Here is a 21063-nt window from a genome sequence, read left to right as displayed (position 1 = left end):
ACATTCTCCTTGCATTATCATTATTATTTTCGGCCATCTCTTCCTCTTGTTCGAAATTTTCTAAAAGGTTGCTTCTGGATTGTTGTAATTTAGCTTCTTTTAATTTTCTCTTCAGAGTCCTTTCAGGTTCTGGATCAACTTCAACAAGAGTGCCTTTGTCCCTGTTCCTGCTCATATGAAAGAAAAGGGAACACAAAAAAGAAAGAAGGAATCCTCTATGTCACAGTATAGAGATTCCTTTATGTTAGTAGAAAAAGAAAGGGGTAGAAGAAGAGGAATGGATTCGGATTTTTGATGAAGAGGGGTGAAGAGAAGTGTTAGTAATTAAATAATTAAATAGAAGAGGAAGAGAGAAGAGAAATTTCGAAAATAATTTTGAAAAGGAGTTAGTGATTTTCGAAAATTAGAGATAAAATGTAATTAAAATTAAAACATGAAACAATTAATTAATTAAAAAGAACTTTTGAAAAAGGGAGAGATATTTTCGAAAATAGAAGAGAGAGAAGTAGTTAGGTGGTTTTGAAAAAGATAAGAAACAAACAAAAAGTTAGTTAGTTGATTGAAAAAGATTTGAAATCAAATTTGAAAAAGATAAGAAGATAGTAAGTTAGATAAGATATTTTGAAATCAAATTTTGAAAAATATAAAATTTTTGAAAAAGATAAATTAAAAGACAAAAAGATTTTTAAGAAAAAGATATTTTGAAAAAGATTTGATTTTTAAGATGACTTAGCTAACAAGAAACTACAAGATAAGATTCTAGAACTTAAAGATTGAACCTTTCTTAACAAGAAAGTAACAAACTTCAAATTTTGAACCAATCACATTAATTGTTAGCTAATTTTCGAAAATTAGATATAAAAGATAAGAAAAAGATTTTGAAAATAATTTGAAAAATATTTTTGAAATTTTCGAAAATTATAAAGAAAATTGAAAAAGATATGATTTTTGAAAAAGATTTTGAAAAGATAAGATTTTTAAAATTGAAATTTTGACTTGACTTGTAAGAAACAACTAATTTTGAAAATTTTGACCAAGTCAACCCAAAATTTCGAAAATTTTGGAGGGAAATAAGGAAAAGATATTTTTGATTTTTAAATTTTTAAGGAAAAACACAAAAATGACCCAAAACATGAAAATTTTGGATCAAGACACAAGATGCATGCAAGAATGCTATGAATGTCAAGATGAACACCAAGAACACTTTGAAGATCATGATGAACATCAAGAACATATTTTTGAAAAATTTTTGATGCAAAGAAAACATGCAAGACACCAAACTTAGAAATTCTTAATGCATGGAAAATATGAATGCAAAAATGCACATGAAAAACAACAAACAACACAAAACAAGAAATCATCAAGATCAAACAAGAGGACTTATCAAGAACAACTTGAAGATCATGAAGAACACTATGAATGCATGAGATTTTCGAAAAAAAATGCAAGAAAAAATTTTAAAAGCATGCAATTGACACCAAACTTAAAAATTAACACAAGACTCAAACAAGAAACACAAAATATTTTGATTTTTATGATTTTCTAATTTTTTTGGATTTTTATTTAATATTTTCGAAAATAAAGTTTTGGAAAAACGAAAAATAAAAGAAAAATTTTTTTGAAAAAGATTTTTGAAAAGAAAATTACCTAATCTGAGCAACAAGATGAACCGTCAGTTGTCCATACTCGAACAATCCCCGGCAACGGCGCCAAAAACTTGGTGGACGAAATTGTGATTCCTATTTTGTGCCTTTTGGCATCATTGTAAAATTATTCCTTTTTAGAAATTGACCTTCCTTCACAACTCCGTTCAACTAACCAGCAAGTGTACTGGGTCGTCCAAGTAATAACCTTACGTGAGTAAGGGTCGAATCCACAGAGATTGTTGGTATGAAGCAAGCTATGGTCACCTTGCAAATCTCAGTTAGGCAGTTTAAATCTGTTTATGGTGAGTTCGAATATTAATAATAAAATAAATAATAAAAGGATAGAAATACTTATGTAGATTCATTGGTAGGAATTTCAGATAAGCAGAATGGAGGTGCTGTAGAGCTCTCGGACGCCTGCTCTCCTATTGCTTCAATTCAATCCTGAGTTTACTCCTTTCCATGGCAAGCCTTGTATAGGGGTTCACTATCAGCTGTGGCTACTTTCATTCCTCTCGGGGAAATAACCTGCACGGCTGTCACTCGCACAGCTAACCAGTCTGGAGGCATCACCCATGGTTGATAGCTACATCCCATCCTCGCAGTGAAAGCTATGCACGCACTCTGTCACAGTACGGCCAATCATCGGTTGGTTCCCGCTCCTACTGGAATAGAATCCCTCTTTTGCGTTTGTCACTAACGCCCAGCAGGTTAAAGTTTGAAGCACGTCACAGTCATTCATGAACGGAATCCTACTCGGAATACCACAGACAAGGTGAGACCTTCCGGATTCCCAGGATCCTACTCGGAACACCACAGACAAGGTTGGACTTTCCGGATCCAGATGAATGCCGCCATCTATCTAGCTTATACCACGAAGATTCTGTTGGGGAATCTAAGAGATACACATTCAAGCTTGTGTTGCATGTAGAACGTAAGTGGTTGTCAATCACGCGCGCTCATGAGTGAGAATGATGATGAGAGTTATTAGCTCATCACACTCATCATGTTCTTGAGTACGAATGAATATCTTGGAATAAGAATAAGATAGAGAATTGAATAAAGAAAATAGAACTTCATTAATCTTTGAGGTACAGCAGAGCTCCACACCCTTAATCTATGGTGTGCAGAAACTCCACCGTTGAAAATACATAAGCAAGAGGTTCAGGCATGGCCGAATGGCCAGCCCCCTAAACGTGATCACTAGATCAAAATACAATCCAGGATGTCTAATACAATAGTAAGAGGTCCTATATATACTAGACTAGCTACTAGGGTTTACATGAGTAAGTAATTGATGCATAAATCCACTTCCGGGGCCCACTTGGTGTATGCTTGGGCTGAGCTTGATCTATCCACGAGCTGAGGCTTCTCTTGGAGTTGAATTTCGAGTTGTGATGTGCTTTGGGCGTTCAACTCCGGATTATGACGTTTTTCTGGCGTTTAACTCCAGAACGGAGCGTGTACTTGGCGTTCAATGCCAGTTTGCGTCGTCATTCTTCGAATAAAGTATGGACTATTATATATTGCTGGAAAGCCCTGGATGTCTACTTTCCAACGCCGTTGAGAGCGCGCCATTTAGAGTTCTGTAGCTCCAAAAAATCCATTTCGAGTGCAGGGAGGTCAGATTCCAACAGCATCAGCAGTCCTTTTGTCAGCCTTTTTCAGAGTTTTGCTCAAATCCCTCAATTTCAGTCAGAATTTACCTGAAATCGCAGAAAAACACACAAACTCATAGTAAAGTCCAGAAATGTGAATTTAACATAAAAACTAATGAAAACATCCCTAAAAGTAGCTTAAACTTACTAAAAACTATATAAAAACAATGCCAAAAAGCGTATAAATTATCCGCTCATCAGTAACACACCAAGCAACTCCTGGAACCACACCCAAGCTGGACGACCACCTTGGATTTATGTTTGGAAATCCTTCAAGCAACCACTGACATAACGTCTGTCGACCAGCAACCCCAACTGGTACGCCACGTCCTGTAGTGTGATCGTGCACTCCTCGAATGGCAAGTGAAATGTGTGCGTCTCTGGATGCCACCGCTCGACGAAAGCACTGACAAGGGACTCATCCAATCTGAACCATCTATCGTTCAGTCTCGCAAGATGGTATAATCCCGCCATCTGCAAGTATGGAACGTACCTGTCGTCGAGTCGCATTGCCTGCTGTCGCCGCATGCTAGAGATGCATCGCTGGGGTTGCGCATATGAAGGACCGCATAATTAAAACTAATTACAAAACCACTAACATAAACCACTAATATAAAAAACTAACATAAACCACTAACAAAAACCACATGCAAACCACTAACAAAAACCACATGCAAACCACTAACAAAACCACTAACAACCACTAACATAAACCACTAGCATAAACCACTTGTAAAACCACTGGCATAAACCACTAACATAGACCACTTCCGAAACCACTAACAAAACCACTAACATAAACCAACAACAAAACCACAAACAAAACCACTAAAATAAACCACTAGCAAAACCACTAGCATAAACCGCATGCAAAATCACTGGCATAAACCACTAACATAAACCACTTCTGAAACGACTAGCAAAACCACTAACATAAACCACCAACAAAATCACAAACAAAACCACTAACATAAACCACATGCAAAACCACTAACATAAACCACATGCAAAACTACTAACAAAATTACTTGCAAAACCACTAACATAAACCACTAACATAAACCACTACAATAAACCACATGCGAAACCACTTACAAAACCACTTGCAAAACCACTAAAAAAAACTTTAACTACTAACCTTGTCGTTGATGACCCCGGCTATATGAGCTACTTCATCCAAACGATATAGTCTTTCCAGATTGTCCCCCATCGGCTTAGTATTTGCTCGAGCCTTTGTCGGAGCAAATCTGGTTCGTTTTCTCTAGGATTTGGTGGGGTATAAGTTTGGAAAAGTGATTCGAATGAGGGTGGTTCGAACTCCTTTTATAGGCAAACTAAGTGTAATTCGAAACACCCCAATTCAAATTATTACTATAGCTAACAAATGAGTAATTCGAATCAGCCAGATTCGAATTACTTGGGACTTCGTCCTTGGGTGTAATTTAAATCACCTTGATTCGAATTAAGCTTTGTGTAATTCGAATCAGATTGATTCGAATTAGTAAGTGTGTGCGTGTGTGTAGTTCGAATTTAGGTGATTCGAATTACATGTAAATGAAGTTCGAAACAAACTAATTCGAACTATATAAAAATATGCATTGGTGGATTCATGAACCAGTTTTTGGTTTAGCTGATTTGTGTAATCTTCTGCTACCCTTGGCTTAATTAAGTGATTTGCCCTATTTTAATGTGATTAATTTTGGCTAATTTTTTTTATATTGTTTAAATATATGTGTAATACATTATTATTGGAAGACTGGGTGTTTTTTTTTTTTGATATGGTGTTTTATTCAAATCGGACGGTCCGATTTGTTTGAAGAGAAAAATAAATTACAAATCGGAGGGTCCGATTTATTTGGAGAAAAAAATAAATTACAAATCGGAGGGTCTGTTTTGTATTTTTTATTTTTTTTTATTTTTTAAAATAAAAATCGGACGGTCCGATTTCAACATTAAAATTTTTTTTTTCGAATTCACAAATCAGACCGTCCGATTTGTGATTGTTTGTTTGAAAAAAAAAATAAAACAAACAAATCGGTGCATCCGATTTGTACATCCCATACCAATGTAAAACACACTTCTATTCACAGTTTCTTGTTATACACTTCTCTCTCTCCCACATAAAAAATAACAAGCGATTAATTTTACCTCAAATCATATATTTGGGAATTAATTATAGTTAATTTAGTTTAATTAATTAAATAAAATAAAAATATCTTCAAGAAAAAATTACATCTATCAATTTTTTAATTAGTTATAATTGATTTAGGGTTTAGTGTAAATATGCATTAATTAAATCAATAGTTGTATAATTTATTTGTTATAATTAATTTGATTTAATTTATTTGTTATAATTAATTAATTGATTATAATAAATTGTGTAATATTTGAATATCTAATTAAATTAATTAATTGATATAATTAATTCACAATAATAAATTAGATTTAATGTATTAAAAAAATAAATTAAAAAATATTTTTAAAAATATGCCAATTCAACTCTATTATTAAATATAAAAATTTAATTTTTATAATAAAATTAGTATATATTTTCATATACTGCACGAAATAATATATAAAAATATATAAAATTTTTTATTAAAAAAATTAAATAAAATTTATATATAATAATTATCACTATAAATATTTTATAAATTATAATTAAAATAAAATAACGATTTTTGATGAGGGGTTAATGCTGGAGCTCCGCATCTCTGCCGCTGTCTGGGCCGCTGCTCCCCACATGATAAATAATGATTTCATAGTCCACAATAATCTGATCACTGCTGAACACACTATTTCTTATTGAACCATTATTTGTTAATCATCTTTAGGTATGGAGGATAATAGCAAAGCGAGCGTAGTGAAAAAGCTCCAAGCTGTGAAGCAGAAGAACGGCAAGTCGTACAGTCAGTTAGCGGAGGAAACCGGACTGACCAACGTGTATGTTGCCCAGCTCCTCAAAAGACAAGCTCAGCTCAAACCCCAAACTGCCCCTAAGTTCCGGGCAGCCCTCCCCGAGCTGACCGATGATCTTTTGGAAGAGATGATGAGGCCTCCCTTGAGGTCTTATGACCCTCACCTCATCCAAGACCCCACTGTATACAGGTTCTTCTTCTTGCTCCTCACATTTCGGTGCTGTAAATTTGGTTTAAGTTCAAAAAATGAATTAATTATGAAACATGGTGTAGAATTGAAACCATTTATCAGTGTCTGAGAATGGATAAGGATTAATGCTATTGTCTTTGTTCTTTTTTATTTGTCACAACGAAATTTGGTAAATTCTTGGATCAGTGTATCTGAATATAAACTTAGATAAATTAATTCAAGAATGTACGAGATTAGTGACTGATAAAAGGGGAATGGAGGCAGTGGCATTCAATTCTATATGAGCTAAATATAAAATGCTTCTGTTCACTCAAGGAATATGTGACATACTTCATTATTCCAAGTGGTTTACATGTACTTTGTGGACCTGTGTTACTCGCTTTTTTGGTTTCTAATATTAGGAATGTATTACGCATGATGCATCATATTACTTGCAGTTTTTGGAAGCTTAGTTTCTCGGGTTTTATTGATATTCTCTTTCATAGGTTGAATGAAGCTGTTATGCATTTTGGGGAGAGCATTAAAGAAATAATCAATGAAGACTTTGGTGATGGGATGTAAGTTTCGAATTTTTTCTTTTTTATAAATTTCTCTTGCTTGATCAAATTATACTCTGTTTATGATGCTTTTTTATATTGATAATGCTATGCCGCAGTGTCATATATGCTATGCCATTCAATTTTTACAGCTTATTGTTTAAAAAGAGGATATTAGGTCTAAGGAATTCTCTAAATTATTGTCAAGACTGGTCCTTATTGAAAAATTGACACTAACTCTTGCCGCTGAAATCAATTTTGATTTTCTTATAACGCAGTAGGCTATGTATGTTATATATATTCTTTAAGTTACAAATAAAAATGTGCACTAAGGCTTAGTTTGGTAAAGTTTTTACTTTTTAAAAATAGTTTATAAAAGTTAACTTTTAAAAGATGGCTTTTTAAAAGTTGTAGCATTTATGTTTGGTAAATCAAATCAAAAACAATTTTTAATAAACATAAGTAACATCAATTGTGTTTGGTAAAATAGCTTTTAAAATTTAAAAATACTATAATAGACATAAATGCAAACATTAAATTTAAAAATTAGTTAACATATGAGGTTATATTAGACTTTTAAATTTTAAAAAACACAAGCCAGCTTTGAAAAGCTCCCTCCTAGGTGCTTTCAAAAACACCCCTAACTTTTAAAAGCCGCAAGCATAAGCATTTGAGCTTTTTAATTTACCAAACGCAAAATGACGTGCTTGTGCTTTTTAAAAGCACAAACACTTCCTGAAAAAGCTTTACCAAACCCAGCCTAAATATGTTGAGGCTTATTGAAACATGGTTTCTATGTTAGAGAGAATATTCAACTGATAATACATTATGTATTGATATTCATATCATATGCTTGTGGTTATGCCATTTTCAATCAGGGTTGGGACATTTTTGTATCCACCTTGTTTTCAATATGAAGCGTACAAATTATTAAGCATTGTTAACTGATAATTTAAATTAATAATTCAAAGTGCTGATGTAATATACTCTAAAATCAGGATTTTAGAATTCTTTTTAGCAAGGTTCTTAAAATTGAACCAATTATTGAACCGTTTTAATTATTGATTTACAGTTTTATAGGTTCAACTAGTTTAACCGTAGTTCATTCGAAATAATTGAGTCATACTAAAATTATATATAAAATTATAAACAAACACATTTAAATATAAATATATTCTAATATAAATCCTAAAAATAAAAAATTAAAAGTATAACACTAACTAAAGTCTCACAATCCTATATAAATAAGATTTTAAAAATTAAACTGAAAATTAAATCGTTAAAACTACCAATTCAAAAGTTTAATTAAACTGTTCGATTTATTTAATTGGTAATCAAACAAATTATATATTAAAATAAAATGAATAATATATATAAAATTATTGTATTATATAATATATATTGTGAAATAAACAGCGAACAATAAAAATATTTATCATTTAATAATAATAATAATAATAATAATAATAATGATAATAATAATAACAATAACTAATATTTTTTATTCTTTAAAGTTATTTGTCTCGATATTTAATATGTAAAGGTTCCTTAATTTTGATGTTTAAATTAATATTTTTTATTTTGCCTTAAAAATATAAGTGATAAAATGTTTTTATTTTTTGGGTACAAACAAGTGAAAGATAAAATTTTTAATGTAAAAAATGTAATCACAAGGAAAAAAAAAAGAATGTAACCATAAATTTGGACCTAACTCGATATCCAATGAATATAATAAAAAAAAGTTTTCTAATACAGTAATACACTAATACCAATTCAGTAATCTCCTTCTCATTTTTGACATTGTGTCGTCGTCCTCTCTAACTACTTCTTGCAACAAATTAAAGAAGGCAGAAGGTTAACAATAAAAAAATAAATGATGAAAGATAACACGGATACAATTCAACAAAGAAGAAGACGAAAACAATAATAGAAGGAGTGGTGAAGATGATGACAGAAGGGGCTTCTCTGACGAAAGGGAGGCGAGATGGTAGCAGAAGGATGTGCAGCGGTTGGGTGCGAGGAAGAAGATGCATGAAAGTGGAACCACTAAACCTTGGGTTTTCTGGCCTTAGGGAATTAGGCCATTAAAGTTACAGGTTAATTACCGTTTTTTTTTCTCTGATTAATGAAGGAAACGACGTTTTACAAGCTTCAAATGTGAAAACCGATTGGGTTCCAATTCGGATCGATTAGACGGTTTTTGGCCAGTTCAGCAGTTTGAAAGCGGTTTCTAAAATAGGCAATTATACCTAGTTACCTACTGACCGAATTGTTTCTTCGTCGGTTTATGGTTCGACCGGTCTAACTGACCGATTTAAACCGATTTCAGAACCTTGCTTTTTACGATAGAACCAACATTAGGGTAGCGTTTGTTTTCGGGGGCAGGATACGGAGACATGGACAACACTTGTTTAAAAAGTGTTTGGAAGCAGAGACATAGACAGTGGACATATTGTCTCCGAGACAGTTTTTTATACTTTTGTGTCCACTCTTTTACGAAGGACAATGATGGACACGAGATTTGGAAGAGTGGACACGGCCAATTTTATAAATTTTGTTTTCCTTTTTTTCCACTATTACCCCTTCTTATTTTTCCTATTGGGTTGTTCATAGATACTTTTTTCTTCCTGTTCTTTCTCTCTCTCTCTTTTCCAAGTACTCTCTTCTTTCTGTAGAATTTTTTATTGGGGATAGATAATTCTTTTCTTTTTATCGTTTTACTTCAATACCATTTTAATCTTATATTATATTATTTGATTTGTAATAAAAATAATAACAAAAATAATTAATCTTAAAACTTTTGAAAGATAAATATTATTAAAAATAAAATTGATCTTTTAAAATGCTAAAAAATAATTTATAAATTGTAATTGATTTTATATAATTTAAAGAAAAAATCAGTTTTTTATAAAGAAAAATCAGTTTTTAGATAAAAAAAAATTAATTTTTTTAAATAAAAATAGATTTTTATATGCAAAAACTAATTGTTTTTTCATGTAAAAATGGATTTTTTTAAAATTAATTTTTTTATTTAAATTTAATTTGGCTTATTAACTTAAACAAAATTTTTTATTAATCAAACTCAAAATTATTTTTTTTGTTAATCTTAACCATATGTATTCCTACATATTAATAATAAATTTTAAAATAAAATAATTATATTTATAAATTTTATTTTAATATAAATACTAATATATTTTTTTATTAAAATTTTTTGCCTCTTCAAATATTTTTTTCAAGTTCTGTCTGTACTCCTACGTACTCTCATTTTTTTATTAAATTAATTTGTATTGATGTAGAAAATTTGGAATTACAGGGCTATTTTAGTCATTTCATATAATATTTTAGTCTTGTCCATGTGTATCCAAGCATAATACTAGACATTACATTAGTGTCTTGTCCATCGTATTCAAACACAATACACAAAAGATAATTTTTAGTGTCTCCGTCCTGTCTCTAAAAACAAACGCAGCCTAGCAGAACGGGTAAGTTTTATTGGTGCACGGAAATTGCCAATTAGCATTTCCTAGAAGATTCTACACAGTTAAAACTAACAACTCAGGGAGAGGGATTCTCTCCCGTTTCTAACAGAATTCACAATAGAAAATGCACAATAAATTAAACTAACTATAACCTAACTATTTATAGGCAGTGAGTAATAGAGTCTAACAACATATCAGCTAGTTAGACTATGATAAAAACTTTTAAATTGCCACTTAATTTCTACTTACCTCTCTTTTAGTAACACAGCCTAAACCTGATAGTAGTATGCGTCTCTATATCAATACTTTCCCTTTGAACAATCACCTTGTCTTCGAGGTGAAACACCAAAAAAAGTATCCCGCAATATTATTACTCGCTCTAGCTGTCTTCGTAAGGAGAGAGGCCCTCCCAGCACACCAAATACTCCAGCCCCATCCTTTGCGGTACGCGATGCCACGATCTGAGAAGGATTCATCACCAGCTCACCATCCTCAGCCAATCCAATGGAAGCGCCTGCACTTATTGCTGTGACGGGACATCCTTTTTCAACTTGCTAACGGGAAGATCGGGTGAAGTCTGCATCCTAGAGGCATAGCTAACCTATATGACACCGTCCCTATCTTTTCAAATAACTTCAAACGGCCCATAATAACGCGGGCTCAACTTTTCATTAAACCTTCGAGCTAGTGTCCGCATCCGATAAGGTTGCAAATTCTAATAAACCCACTCGCCAAACTTAAACTCCACATCCCTTTGATGCCCATCCGCTGCTGTGCCTGCAACAAATGCATCTTTAGCTTTGCCAAAACAGCATTTCTGGCTTCGATCAATGCTGTCACTTCCTCGACATGTGATGTAAAATGTCTCTCCATGGAAAACAACTAGTGCCGGCATCCTATAAAGTGCTTGAAATGGTGTTGTTTGGGATGAGACATTATAGGAGGTATTAAACTAAAACACCCATCCATTTCTTCGAATAGCCACCTCCAAAGTACCGCAAATAAGTTTTCAAACAGCAATTCACCACTTTGGTTTGACCATTTATTTATGGATGAAATGTCGTGCTGTACTTGAATTTTTTTTTCTGCGGCTTGGAATAGTTTGGACTAAAACTTATTTATGAACATCCTATTCCTATCCGATATGACAGACTTGGAAAATCCGTGTAGTCTAACCACCTCCTTAATAAAGGCTTTTGTCTTCTTTGGCACCACTAAAGGCACCTGTGTTTCCAGAGAAGAAATATCAAAGTGATAATCAATGTCATAAATCTCATTGAATGAATCATTTCCAAAAACTTTGGATGGTAAAACCAAAGGATCCAGAGATCTTGTAGTAGTAAAACTCTCACAAAATAAGAAAAACAAGATAAAAAATATTGTGCTTTGTATTTCTTAATTAAAAAATTATAAAGATAAAACTGAATATATATACAACATTGTCTATGAAAAATAAAAATCAATAAAGATAAGATAACAAATAAAGATAAAATAAGAACAAATAAAAATAAGGTAAGAATAAATAAAAACTATAAAAGCTAAAATTATGGCTAAATTTATGTATTCTGTTGGATTGAATTTGTGGGTTGTTGTGAAACCTTTTTGTTGTTGTCATTGGCTAATGTGGAAGAGAAGTTTAATACGCTCCCGCGAGCTAGAGGATGAAAAATATCAAGAACACCAAGTTTATTTAGATTAAGATGGAATGATTGAGGAGACAAAAATTTAGTGAAGATGTCAGTTAGCTGGCCAGAAGAAAAAATGGGGAGAAATTTCATCACAACAATTTGAGCTTTCTGTCGGACCAAGTGACAATCAAATTTTGTCAATAGCAAAAGTTAAGTACCATTTTGTCAGCGTCAAAATCTTTCGGGTACCGATTTGATATTTACCTCCAACAAAATATAAGCATCCAAAAATTTTAAACTCATGGTAATTTGATGGATGATTAAATAAAATCTCAAATGGTGTTTTAAAATTAATTGCAAATGATGAAACTCTATTAAGCAAATAAACAGCATGATTAATAGCATAAGACCAAAAAGATGATAGTAAATTAGATTGAAACATAAGAGCACGGGCTATATTCAAAATATGTTGATACTTGCATTTTACCCTTATATTTTGTTAAGGGTTTCAACACAACTACGTTGATGAATAATGCCCTTTGCAGTACAAAAATCATGTAAAATGAATCCTGGTCTATTACTGGAACTGACAGTTTTGACTTTAGAGTTGAATTATGTTTCAACTAAATTAATTAAATTCTTTATATGATTTTGCACTTCTCCTTTTGATTTTAATAAAATGATCCATGTAAAGCGACTAAAATCATCAATAATAATTAATAAATATTTATGATTAGAAATAAAAATGTAATAAATAAAAACTTATATTAGCTTTATTAAAGTTTTGAGAAAATGAAAGTTTTTTTTTTGCGTAGAAAGATAACAAATGTCACAAGTTTCATCATGATGCATAGAAATAAAAGAAAAATATTTATGTAAATGATTAAGCTTTTGTCTAAAAAATAATTCTAAACGAAAATGCTATATATTTAAAGGTATAATGGGTGAGAATTGGATGGAATTTACGGGATGTATAGTAAATGAATTATTAGTGAAGTTGCATTCAAAGACATATAATCCCTCTCTCATTCTACCTAAATCAATCGTCTTTAAAAAGAAAATGAAAAGGTGAGTATACATTTGAATACGGAAGTAATTTTTGAAATGGAGATAATATCAAAATTGAAATAGAGTAAATAAAGAATATCATGAAAAATTAAAGATGGTAAAAATTGAACATTGCATTTATAAAAAATAGTAATACTATTTGATAAATGAACAATAATAAAACAAATTTGAGTGTAAAAGATGAACCAAGATAAATTTAATAAAATGTTATCTATAGCACCAGAATCAATAATCTAAGTATTTAAAAATAAATTTCAATTTAAAAAATTATTAACAATAAAAAAGCACTCAGGAATAAAAATAATGAGTGTTTCAACTTGACAAAAGTCCAAATTAATTGGAAGCACTAATTTTTTTTTTTTTTTAAACTAAAAGAATGGTCTAAATAATGAGTTTCAGTCTTCCTTAGAAGTGTCGTGAGAGAAGAGTTTTATTCCGAAGCTAATGGGAATATCGTATTGTTAAAAGGTTTAATGTTAAATTGTGTTTATTAATAATGTCTTGTTAGGAGGATTTCAGACAAGACACCAAGAGACATTCTGGTTTTTCTGAAACTGAGTCCTGGTTAATGATCTCTAATAGTCTAATTGAAACCTTGATCTTGTGTTTGTTACAACCGGATGCTTATGAATGATTTTCGGATGAGGGAACTAAACCTCGCAAGGCTTAATCACACACAGACATGCTGTGATTTAATGATCGTATTCCTTATATGTTATTTCCTCGTTAGCCAGCATTATCTCTTTCTCCTAGAATATCAGGTTATTGTTTTGTCCTGCATGTCCATTCATATGTTCTTAAACGTATCTTCCTGCACCCTTCCTTTTCTTATTGTTATCAGAGTGCAAGTTAAAATTGAAGGAGCAAAGTCGGAAGTGAAGAAATTTGAAGTTCTTTCTTTTGGAGATTGAAAGTTTACCACTCACAGTTTATGACATACATTATTATCACCTTTTATCCTTCTTTAGTCTTTACTATCTCCATTGTCCAATCTATAATGGAACATTTTCACATAAACGTGCTTAAGATCTCAGCAAATAATAAAATTCTTGTGGAAAGCAAACTGAACATTTTATTTTTAGAAGATTTCCCTGCCTAACAAATAGTTTTTGTTAATTTTCATTTTCAGCACGTCAGCAATAGATTTCTACTGCTCAGTTGACAAAGTCAAGGGAGTAGATGGGAAAGATCGTGTGGTCCTGACATTTGATGGAAAATTTTTGCCATATTCGGAGCAGGTGAGTTGCATCTTATGTCTTTTTTCTCTTGCGAGATTTTGCTGCATGGAACAATGATCCACACAACGGAAAAATATAAATAAAGATAAAATTAAACAAAACAAAAAGTCAGGAAAATAATGCTAATACCATGTAAAAGCGGGGATAACAGAAAATTTCTATAATTCTGCAGCCTCAAGAGTGTCTCACTTTGCTAACTGCTATACTTATGTCCAAACTTTCCCATTGTGAGCAGAAATCAGAGCACATGGTTTCAAGACAAAGGCCACACAGAAATTAATGAGTGCCGCGATGCGTCAACCGATACCAAAATTGTCCGTCTTTCCGCACAGTCATTCCTCTCTGCCTGTGTTTCGTATTACTGCATGATGTTTTTGTTAGCTGTTGTCTTGTTTGTGCGGCTTATGTGTGTCAAAGCCAGAATAAAAGGTAAGTCCTAAAATATTTTTGGGTGTCTCTAGCTTGACCCAAAACAAAATAATGTACAAGTTTTTAGACTAGCCAATCTTGGCCGTGTATGGCTTTTGGGATTAATGGCGTTTGTATCTTCTCAAGTCTTTTAACAGTAAATAAGCTTTTATTGAAGTCAAGGAAACTTAAAAATGTTCATCCTTATTCCGTCCAACATTGTAAAATATCTGAAGTTTGCTGTTGAAAACCTAGGTATGTTTATCAATAATTACATTTACCAATAGGTTTTCTCAAGTTCAAAATTTATGAAAAATAGTAGCTGGAGACATGTGAAACTGTGAAGTGTGAACTACATAATTTATGTAAAAAGTAAAATATTAAAATCAAAATCTGTAAAAATTTATGAATAATAAAAATGTGGTTTGATGGATACAATGTCTAATCTGAAGTTATATTTGTTATAAATTATGTGTTTATATAAAAAATGAAAAAAATAACAGCTTGTAAATTTTACCTCTCTCACTACTACTTAAGACTTGTTAAGACTTGTTTGGATGAACTTTAAAAAAAATATTTAGTTATTCTTTTTAAAAAAATTTTAAAAAGATAAAAATAATTTTATATTTGAATATTTCATACAAAATTTTTTTTATTTATCAATTATGTTTAAGTACAATAATATATAAAAAAGATATTTTTATATTTTTTTAATACTTTTATTTTTATTACAAAAAATTTATCACACTAAAATATAAAAAAAATATATTAAAATTTTTTTTTAATCAACTTAATAACATCCAAATAAAAATTTATTAAAAAATATATTAATATATTTTATATTTATTAAAATTCATCAATATTTTTTTCTGCAACAACTTTTAATTTTTATTTAATGAGATCCAATGATTTTACGAAAAGTGACATTTTAATACGCACAAAATTACCTTTCTTATTTTAGACACACCCCAATAGTCGAATTAAAGACTCACTAATGGTTATAATGACTTGAAAATTCTCAAACATTAAAACTAATATAAAAAAGATAACAATAAATATTCTAAAATATCCACCAAATAATTTATACAAATTTAACTAAAATAATACAAAAAGTATTCTTTAATTCTGCACTTGCAATACTCATATAAGTAATTGTGTTTTGAGAATGACTTCATTGAGTTTGTCTCCTAACGGAAACATGTGCCCTGCACCTGGCAATTCATGGTAGTGAATCCATGGAATGTTTTGAGCAAGATAGCGTTGTAGCATAGCAGGAACAAGCTGATCATCTTCACCTTGCCATAGATGAACCTGGCCTTCATTCTTTGGAAATGGGTTATCAATCTTGAGGGGATCGAAGTCCCAAGCTCCGAATCCAATGATCATGTCACGGCAAATGGATTCAGATTCACCTTGTTGCACCGCCTGTGACGATAACAAGAACGTACATCACATCTTGTTAACAAACAAATGGCTTTCTCTTAGATATATTCAAATTTATCTTTTAGGTTAACTTTTTAGAACATCTAATCTCCGTAGATTTTTTTTTCTCTTTTAATCGGGGAGGGGATGAGAGTGAAACACATACTTTCAAACTGAAATAAAATGTAAAAGATTTAACCATTAAGATATGGATTCATTCTGTACCATATTAAACTTAATACTACCTTTTGAATAAATAATTTAAGAGTGGGTAGTCTCTCGAAGTTTATTTTACAAGATATTTTATTTTACTAATAACTTTTAAAACATCAATTTTATAACATACTGGGGTCCCCCTCATTTGTAATTTTTAAGGTATATTTCGTTCAAATTACAAATAATTTTCTTTAAATATTTTTTAAGCTACTAAAAACTTGTTTGGGTAGACTTTTCTAAGAAGATTTTTTTCCTAAATTATCCTTTTTGAAAGAATTTTTTAAACATATGTTTTTCTTTTTAAGACTTATGTTACGATATAATATTAATTTTCTTTTCTATAAACTGAAAATTGTAAATTTTTTAAAATGATTTTTTATTGCCTTTTTTCTAGGGATATAATAATAATAATAATAATATAATAATAATAATAATAATAATAATAATAATAATAATAATAATAAATCTTCAAATTCTCTTTAACTAGTTAGAACATCGATCCCATTTAAAAGAATAAAAAATAATAGTAGGTAGCGTCGAAACCCAATAAACATGAAATATAATGTGTGACGAGATCTGGTGTGAAAGGTGTGGCATATCACTATACTTGGGTATGGGAAAAAGATTGCAATATTATATTTATTTGCTAAACATGGAGAAATAGAGTTAAATAATTGAAATACTTACCTGATTTTCTCGACCTTTTGAAAAATTAGAAGAGCGAATTATGGATAAATCTTGTTGTGAGAAAATAGCAGGATTGTATTCCACAACACTTGATGTTGGAAACCACTTCTGAGTGATCCACCAATATGTTAGCGATGGTAAGTAATGAGCAACTCCAACAGCCCATTGGTCTTGTGCAGGTTGCTTGTAGTAAGCCTTTGTAAACAAGTTAGAAGGGAAAGCATTCCACCAGTAGTTGGTAACTGGGGTCAATAGTGTTGCTCCAGCAAGTCTGTGCAAGTGTGTAGCATTTATATATTCTTGTCATAAAGGAGCAAACACTTATATTCAAATAAATTGTATTAAATGTTGTAAATAATAATATGTGCTACAATTGATATAAATATTAAGTATAAGTATATCTATGTTATTAGAATTTGATCTAGCTAGGTGTATGAAAAGTTAAGCTTACATTTATCTAATCGTTGTAGAAATATAAATTTTTAGACTGGCTTTCTAAAAGGTTAATGAGATAGTAACAAAATATTTTGTTTACCTGTGAGGGATGTACTTGAGGACACCCCAAACAGCCTGCCCTCCCATGGAATATCCAAAAACATAAAACTTGGGTCCAAGTCCCAGCTTATCTGCAAGTTCTTCAACATCAAAAGCCAAACTTTTGGGTGTTCTGATCGGATCCGGATCACTCTCCCCATACCCTGGTCTATCAAAAGACACTATATATGCTCCCAGTTCCTCTAGAAGACCCTAGTGATCATTATCATCAATTATTGTTATTTAGGGAGGCTTTACAAAATCTAGAATCAATCCAAGTAAATTCAATTACTTGTCAAACTGGTCAAATCAAAAGCTTCTTAAGCCTTTGTTTGGGAACAAAACATTTTTATAAAATTTTGAGGATATTAAAATATGATTATTAAAAATACTAGTAATAAAAAAACTTAAGAATGTATTTTTAAACAAGAAATATATGTCTTTCTTAAAAATTAAAAGTTTAAGAATGCTTTATAAAATATTTACTAAGTAAATATTTTTTTTAAAAAAGTCTCAGGAGACGCCAATTCAAACACAAGTAAATTATCTCTGTATTGAGGCTGGTCTTGGTGGTTTGAATGGTTGTTGTTTGAAATGGGAGAACTTTACATGAAAAAACATAAGAAAAAGGGAAAAAAATTAATTCCAACCCTTTCTACTGTATGAAAAAAAAAAGCATCATATGAATTAAAGGAGAATACCGAAGGAAGATTCACTGTAATCACAGTATCATGTCTGGTAGAAGCAAAGCCGTGTAAGAAGACGATCTTGTTCTTGGCTAATTCTCTAGGAACACCATGTTCCTTGTATGCCAAATGCCTCCCATCTCTAAGCCTTATTCTTGGTGCTGTGGTGGGCGGACCACCCGGTGAACCGCATGTTCTTGGGGGAGGCGGCTGGATTGCCCTGTATGCCAACGCTATCAAGGCAACCAATAAGAAAATCAATGTTCTTTTTTGTTGCATTATTGTTTTGGGAACAAAAGGGATCACAAATGAGTGACTCTTGTATGCTCTAGTCAATGATCTTAAATAATAAGATATTTTGTTTTTGGTGACTCAACGATCTTAAATATTAGTTATTGTAATGAAAATTCACCTATGGAAATTAAAATAATATTTTCTTGTACCTTCTGTTCAAAAGTATACCAGTAGCGTCAGACACAATATACAAATCAATATTTTTTTTATTATGGAGTTTCAACATTGGTAGGTCATCAATACAGGGTAAGAAAAAAATGGTTGCAAGAACCGAACCGACATCAATCGGTCAAATAACGGGTTCAATGATTTAATTGAGATCGAATCATAATTAAACTGATTTATTTAAATATACAATAAAATTATTAAAAAATTAATATATAATTTCAGAAATCCAAATCAATAAGAATGGTAGAGATCCTCAAACTAAGAATCATACAATTCTAATACAAAACAAAATTCAATTCAGTTACAAATTTGTAAACCTGCTGAATATAAGAGATCCAAAGCATATCATCATATTAATTTTTGAAATTCTAATCAATTAATCAGGAACGTGATTCTGACTTCTGAATCCAAATTAAACTGAAAACACATTAGCAACAAAGACTAAATTGAATCCAATTCCAAACTAAGAATTCAAATTAAATTGAATTCATAATCACATCAGCATTCAACAAATCAAACAAATAATCCAATTCCAAACTCAGCTCTGAATCTTAAAAATTAATTAAAAAAAAAAGATGAACCCAAAATTAATTTAAGAGTAACTGAAGAACCCACGGCGTCCATATAGGGGGAGTCAGGGAAGAACGACAAGGTTAGAGGCGAGGAGCTTACCATGGACGATGTCGAAGAAGCAAGGAGCGGCATCACTCGCGACGGAGAACGAAGAGGCGAGCAGAGAGGTGATTTGGGCGGCGAGCCGGCGACAGAGACGAAGCAAATGGAACCGTGAAGTAGCAAGGAGAGGGCCGCGGGTGAGATGACCGACGCTGGTTGCGTCAACGACGGCGACAACGATCACTGAAGCATTGAAGATTGAAGAATACCTCAATAAAAATTTTGAAAATAAAACTCCACGAAGCACTGAAGCAAGCAGTGGCTAGTGAGGAAGGAGCCGAGGTGAGCAGAGGCCGGAGAGCGCAGAGGCGAGCCGACAAGATGATCGACGTGTGACAGTGAGGTGGGCGACGCGAGCGGCGGCGATGTCTCCGAACAGAGATTCCACGCCGAGGCGAAGAGGGCGACTGGCAGATGGTGGTGGGGGCTGCTCTAGTCTCTGATTGGGTCCGTTTAGGTTTGGTTTGTGAATTCACTGGAGATGAGAGGGTTTTTTGTTTTTTATTGCAAAAAGCCGGAAATTTTTAAAAAACCGGCAGGTTCTATCGGTTTATTACCGGTTCGACCTTTCTTTTACCGGTTTTTTCAGGTGGTTTTCTGCTTCAACCAAACCAACCAAAAACCGGTTCAAGGTTAATTCGTCCGGTTCGGTTCGATTTTCAGAAAAAAGTAAATACTATAATAGATATATAAATAGATAGATATTGTTTTATCATTCCCATTTCCCAATTCCCGTTATCCCACAAGGTAAAAATAAAATAAAATGAGTTTTTATTCTTTTGTTTTGGGCCTTCGAAAGATTAGTGATTTAGTGCGTAAAGCAAGTAGTGGTTATTCCGGCTTGTGATGGAGGCCATAGCCCAAAAGCAAGTGTAAAGAGGGCACGGGCTCCACGCACACTCTCCCTATAAATTCCGAACTAGTGTGGTTGTTCCCCATTGCTGTGAAAAGAAGAGATCGGAAGCCCTGGTTCGTTCCATCTTTTTAATCAAAGGAATCACAGTTGAGGGCCAAGACAACCTCGTACTCTCTCTCTCTCTCTCTCTACTGTGTTCCTTTGGTTAACCAGATGTACTGAATCATCATCATCTTTATTCATCGGCTTTTCGGAACCCTAACATGAAGAATTGAAGGTTATGTTCCAATCATTCTTATTATATGCTCGAAGTATGCATTTGAGAACATTTAGAAATTGATTGTGAATTAGGTTTTAGAGGAAAGAAAATATTTTTGATGTTAAATTTTAAATTTTTTACACTGCTAATCTTTCCTTTGGTTTTGATCCCTAAAAAATGTCAGCTCGAAAACAACCGAATCGAGGAGTAAGATTGTGGTCCTCGGATAAAACAGAGGTTGTTGGCCGAAGAGATCGAGTTTGAGGATGTGGCGCCAGTGGCGGACAGGGTTAGTGGTGGAACTGGAATCTGACGAACAGGGTTTTGGACTTTTGGTTTTAGGAACTACCAGATTTTAGATGGATCACCGGTGGTCCAGAACCAGACAGGACCATAATATACAACGTGTACATTATAATACTATTTCCTTTCATTATCAAATATCAAGTACCAAGGTCATTTGGTAAATGTTATCAATTGCATGTTTAATAGGA

At 32.1% G+C, this 21063-nt stretch overlaps 2 protein-coding genes across 2 annotated transcripts; one reads left to right on the top strand and one right to left on the bottom strand.

Annotated features, from left to right (window-relative positions):
* The first annotated feature begins 5996 nt into the window (after positions 1–5996).
* Positions 5997–15054, top strand: LOC130941648 (cyanate hydratase-like). The gene is made up of 4 exons (XM_057870209.1): positions 5997–6412; positions 6898–6969; positions 14256–14364; positions 14600–15054. Exons 1-4 carry the CDS (start codon positions 6141–6143, stop codon positions 14642–14644), a joined length of 498 nt encoding a protein of 165 aa, XP_057726192.1. The 5' UTR covers positions 5997–6140; the 3' UTR covers positions 14645–15054.
* A 713-nt stretch (positions 15055–15767) lies between these two features.
* On the bottom strand, positions 15768–18682 carry LOC130941802 (uncharacterized). Its single transcript, XM_057870396.1, has 4 exons — positions 18333–18682; positions 17633–17844; positions 17098–17368; positions 15768–16197 (listed from the first exon to the last, which is right to left on the bottom strand). Exons 1-4 carry the CDS (start codon positions 18594–18596, stop codon positions 15913–15915), a joined length of 1032 nt encoding a protein of 343 aa, XP_057726379.1. The 5' UTR covers positions 18597–18682; the 3' UTR covers positions 15768–15912.
* Between the last annotated feature and the right edge of the window lie 2381 nt (positions 18683–21063).

The sequence above is a fragment of the Arachis stenosperma genome, chromosome 7 (genome assembly GCF_014773155.1).
Source record: "Arachis stenosperma cultivar V10309 chromosome 7, arast.V10309.gnm1.PFL2, whole genome shotgun sequence".
NCBI classification, from domain to species: Eukaryota; Viridiplantae; Streptophyta; class Magnoliopsida; order Fabales; family Fabaceae; genus Arachis; species Arachis stenosperma.
Note: the sequence above shows the minus strand (reverse complement) of the source record. Positions and strands in the feature narration are given on the sequence as shown.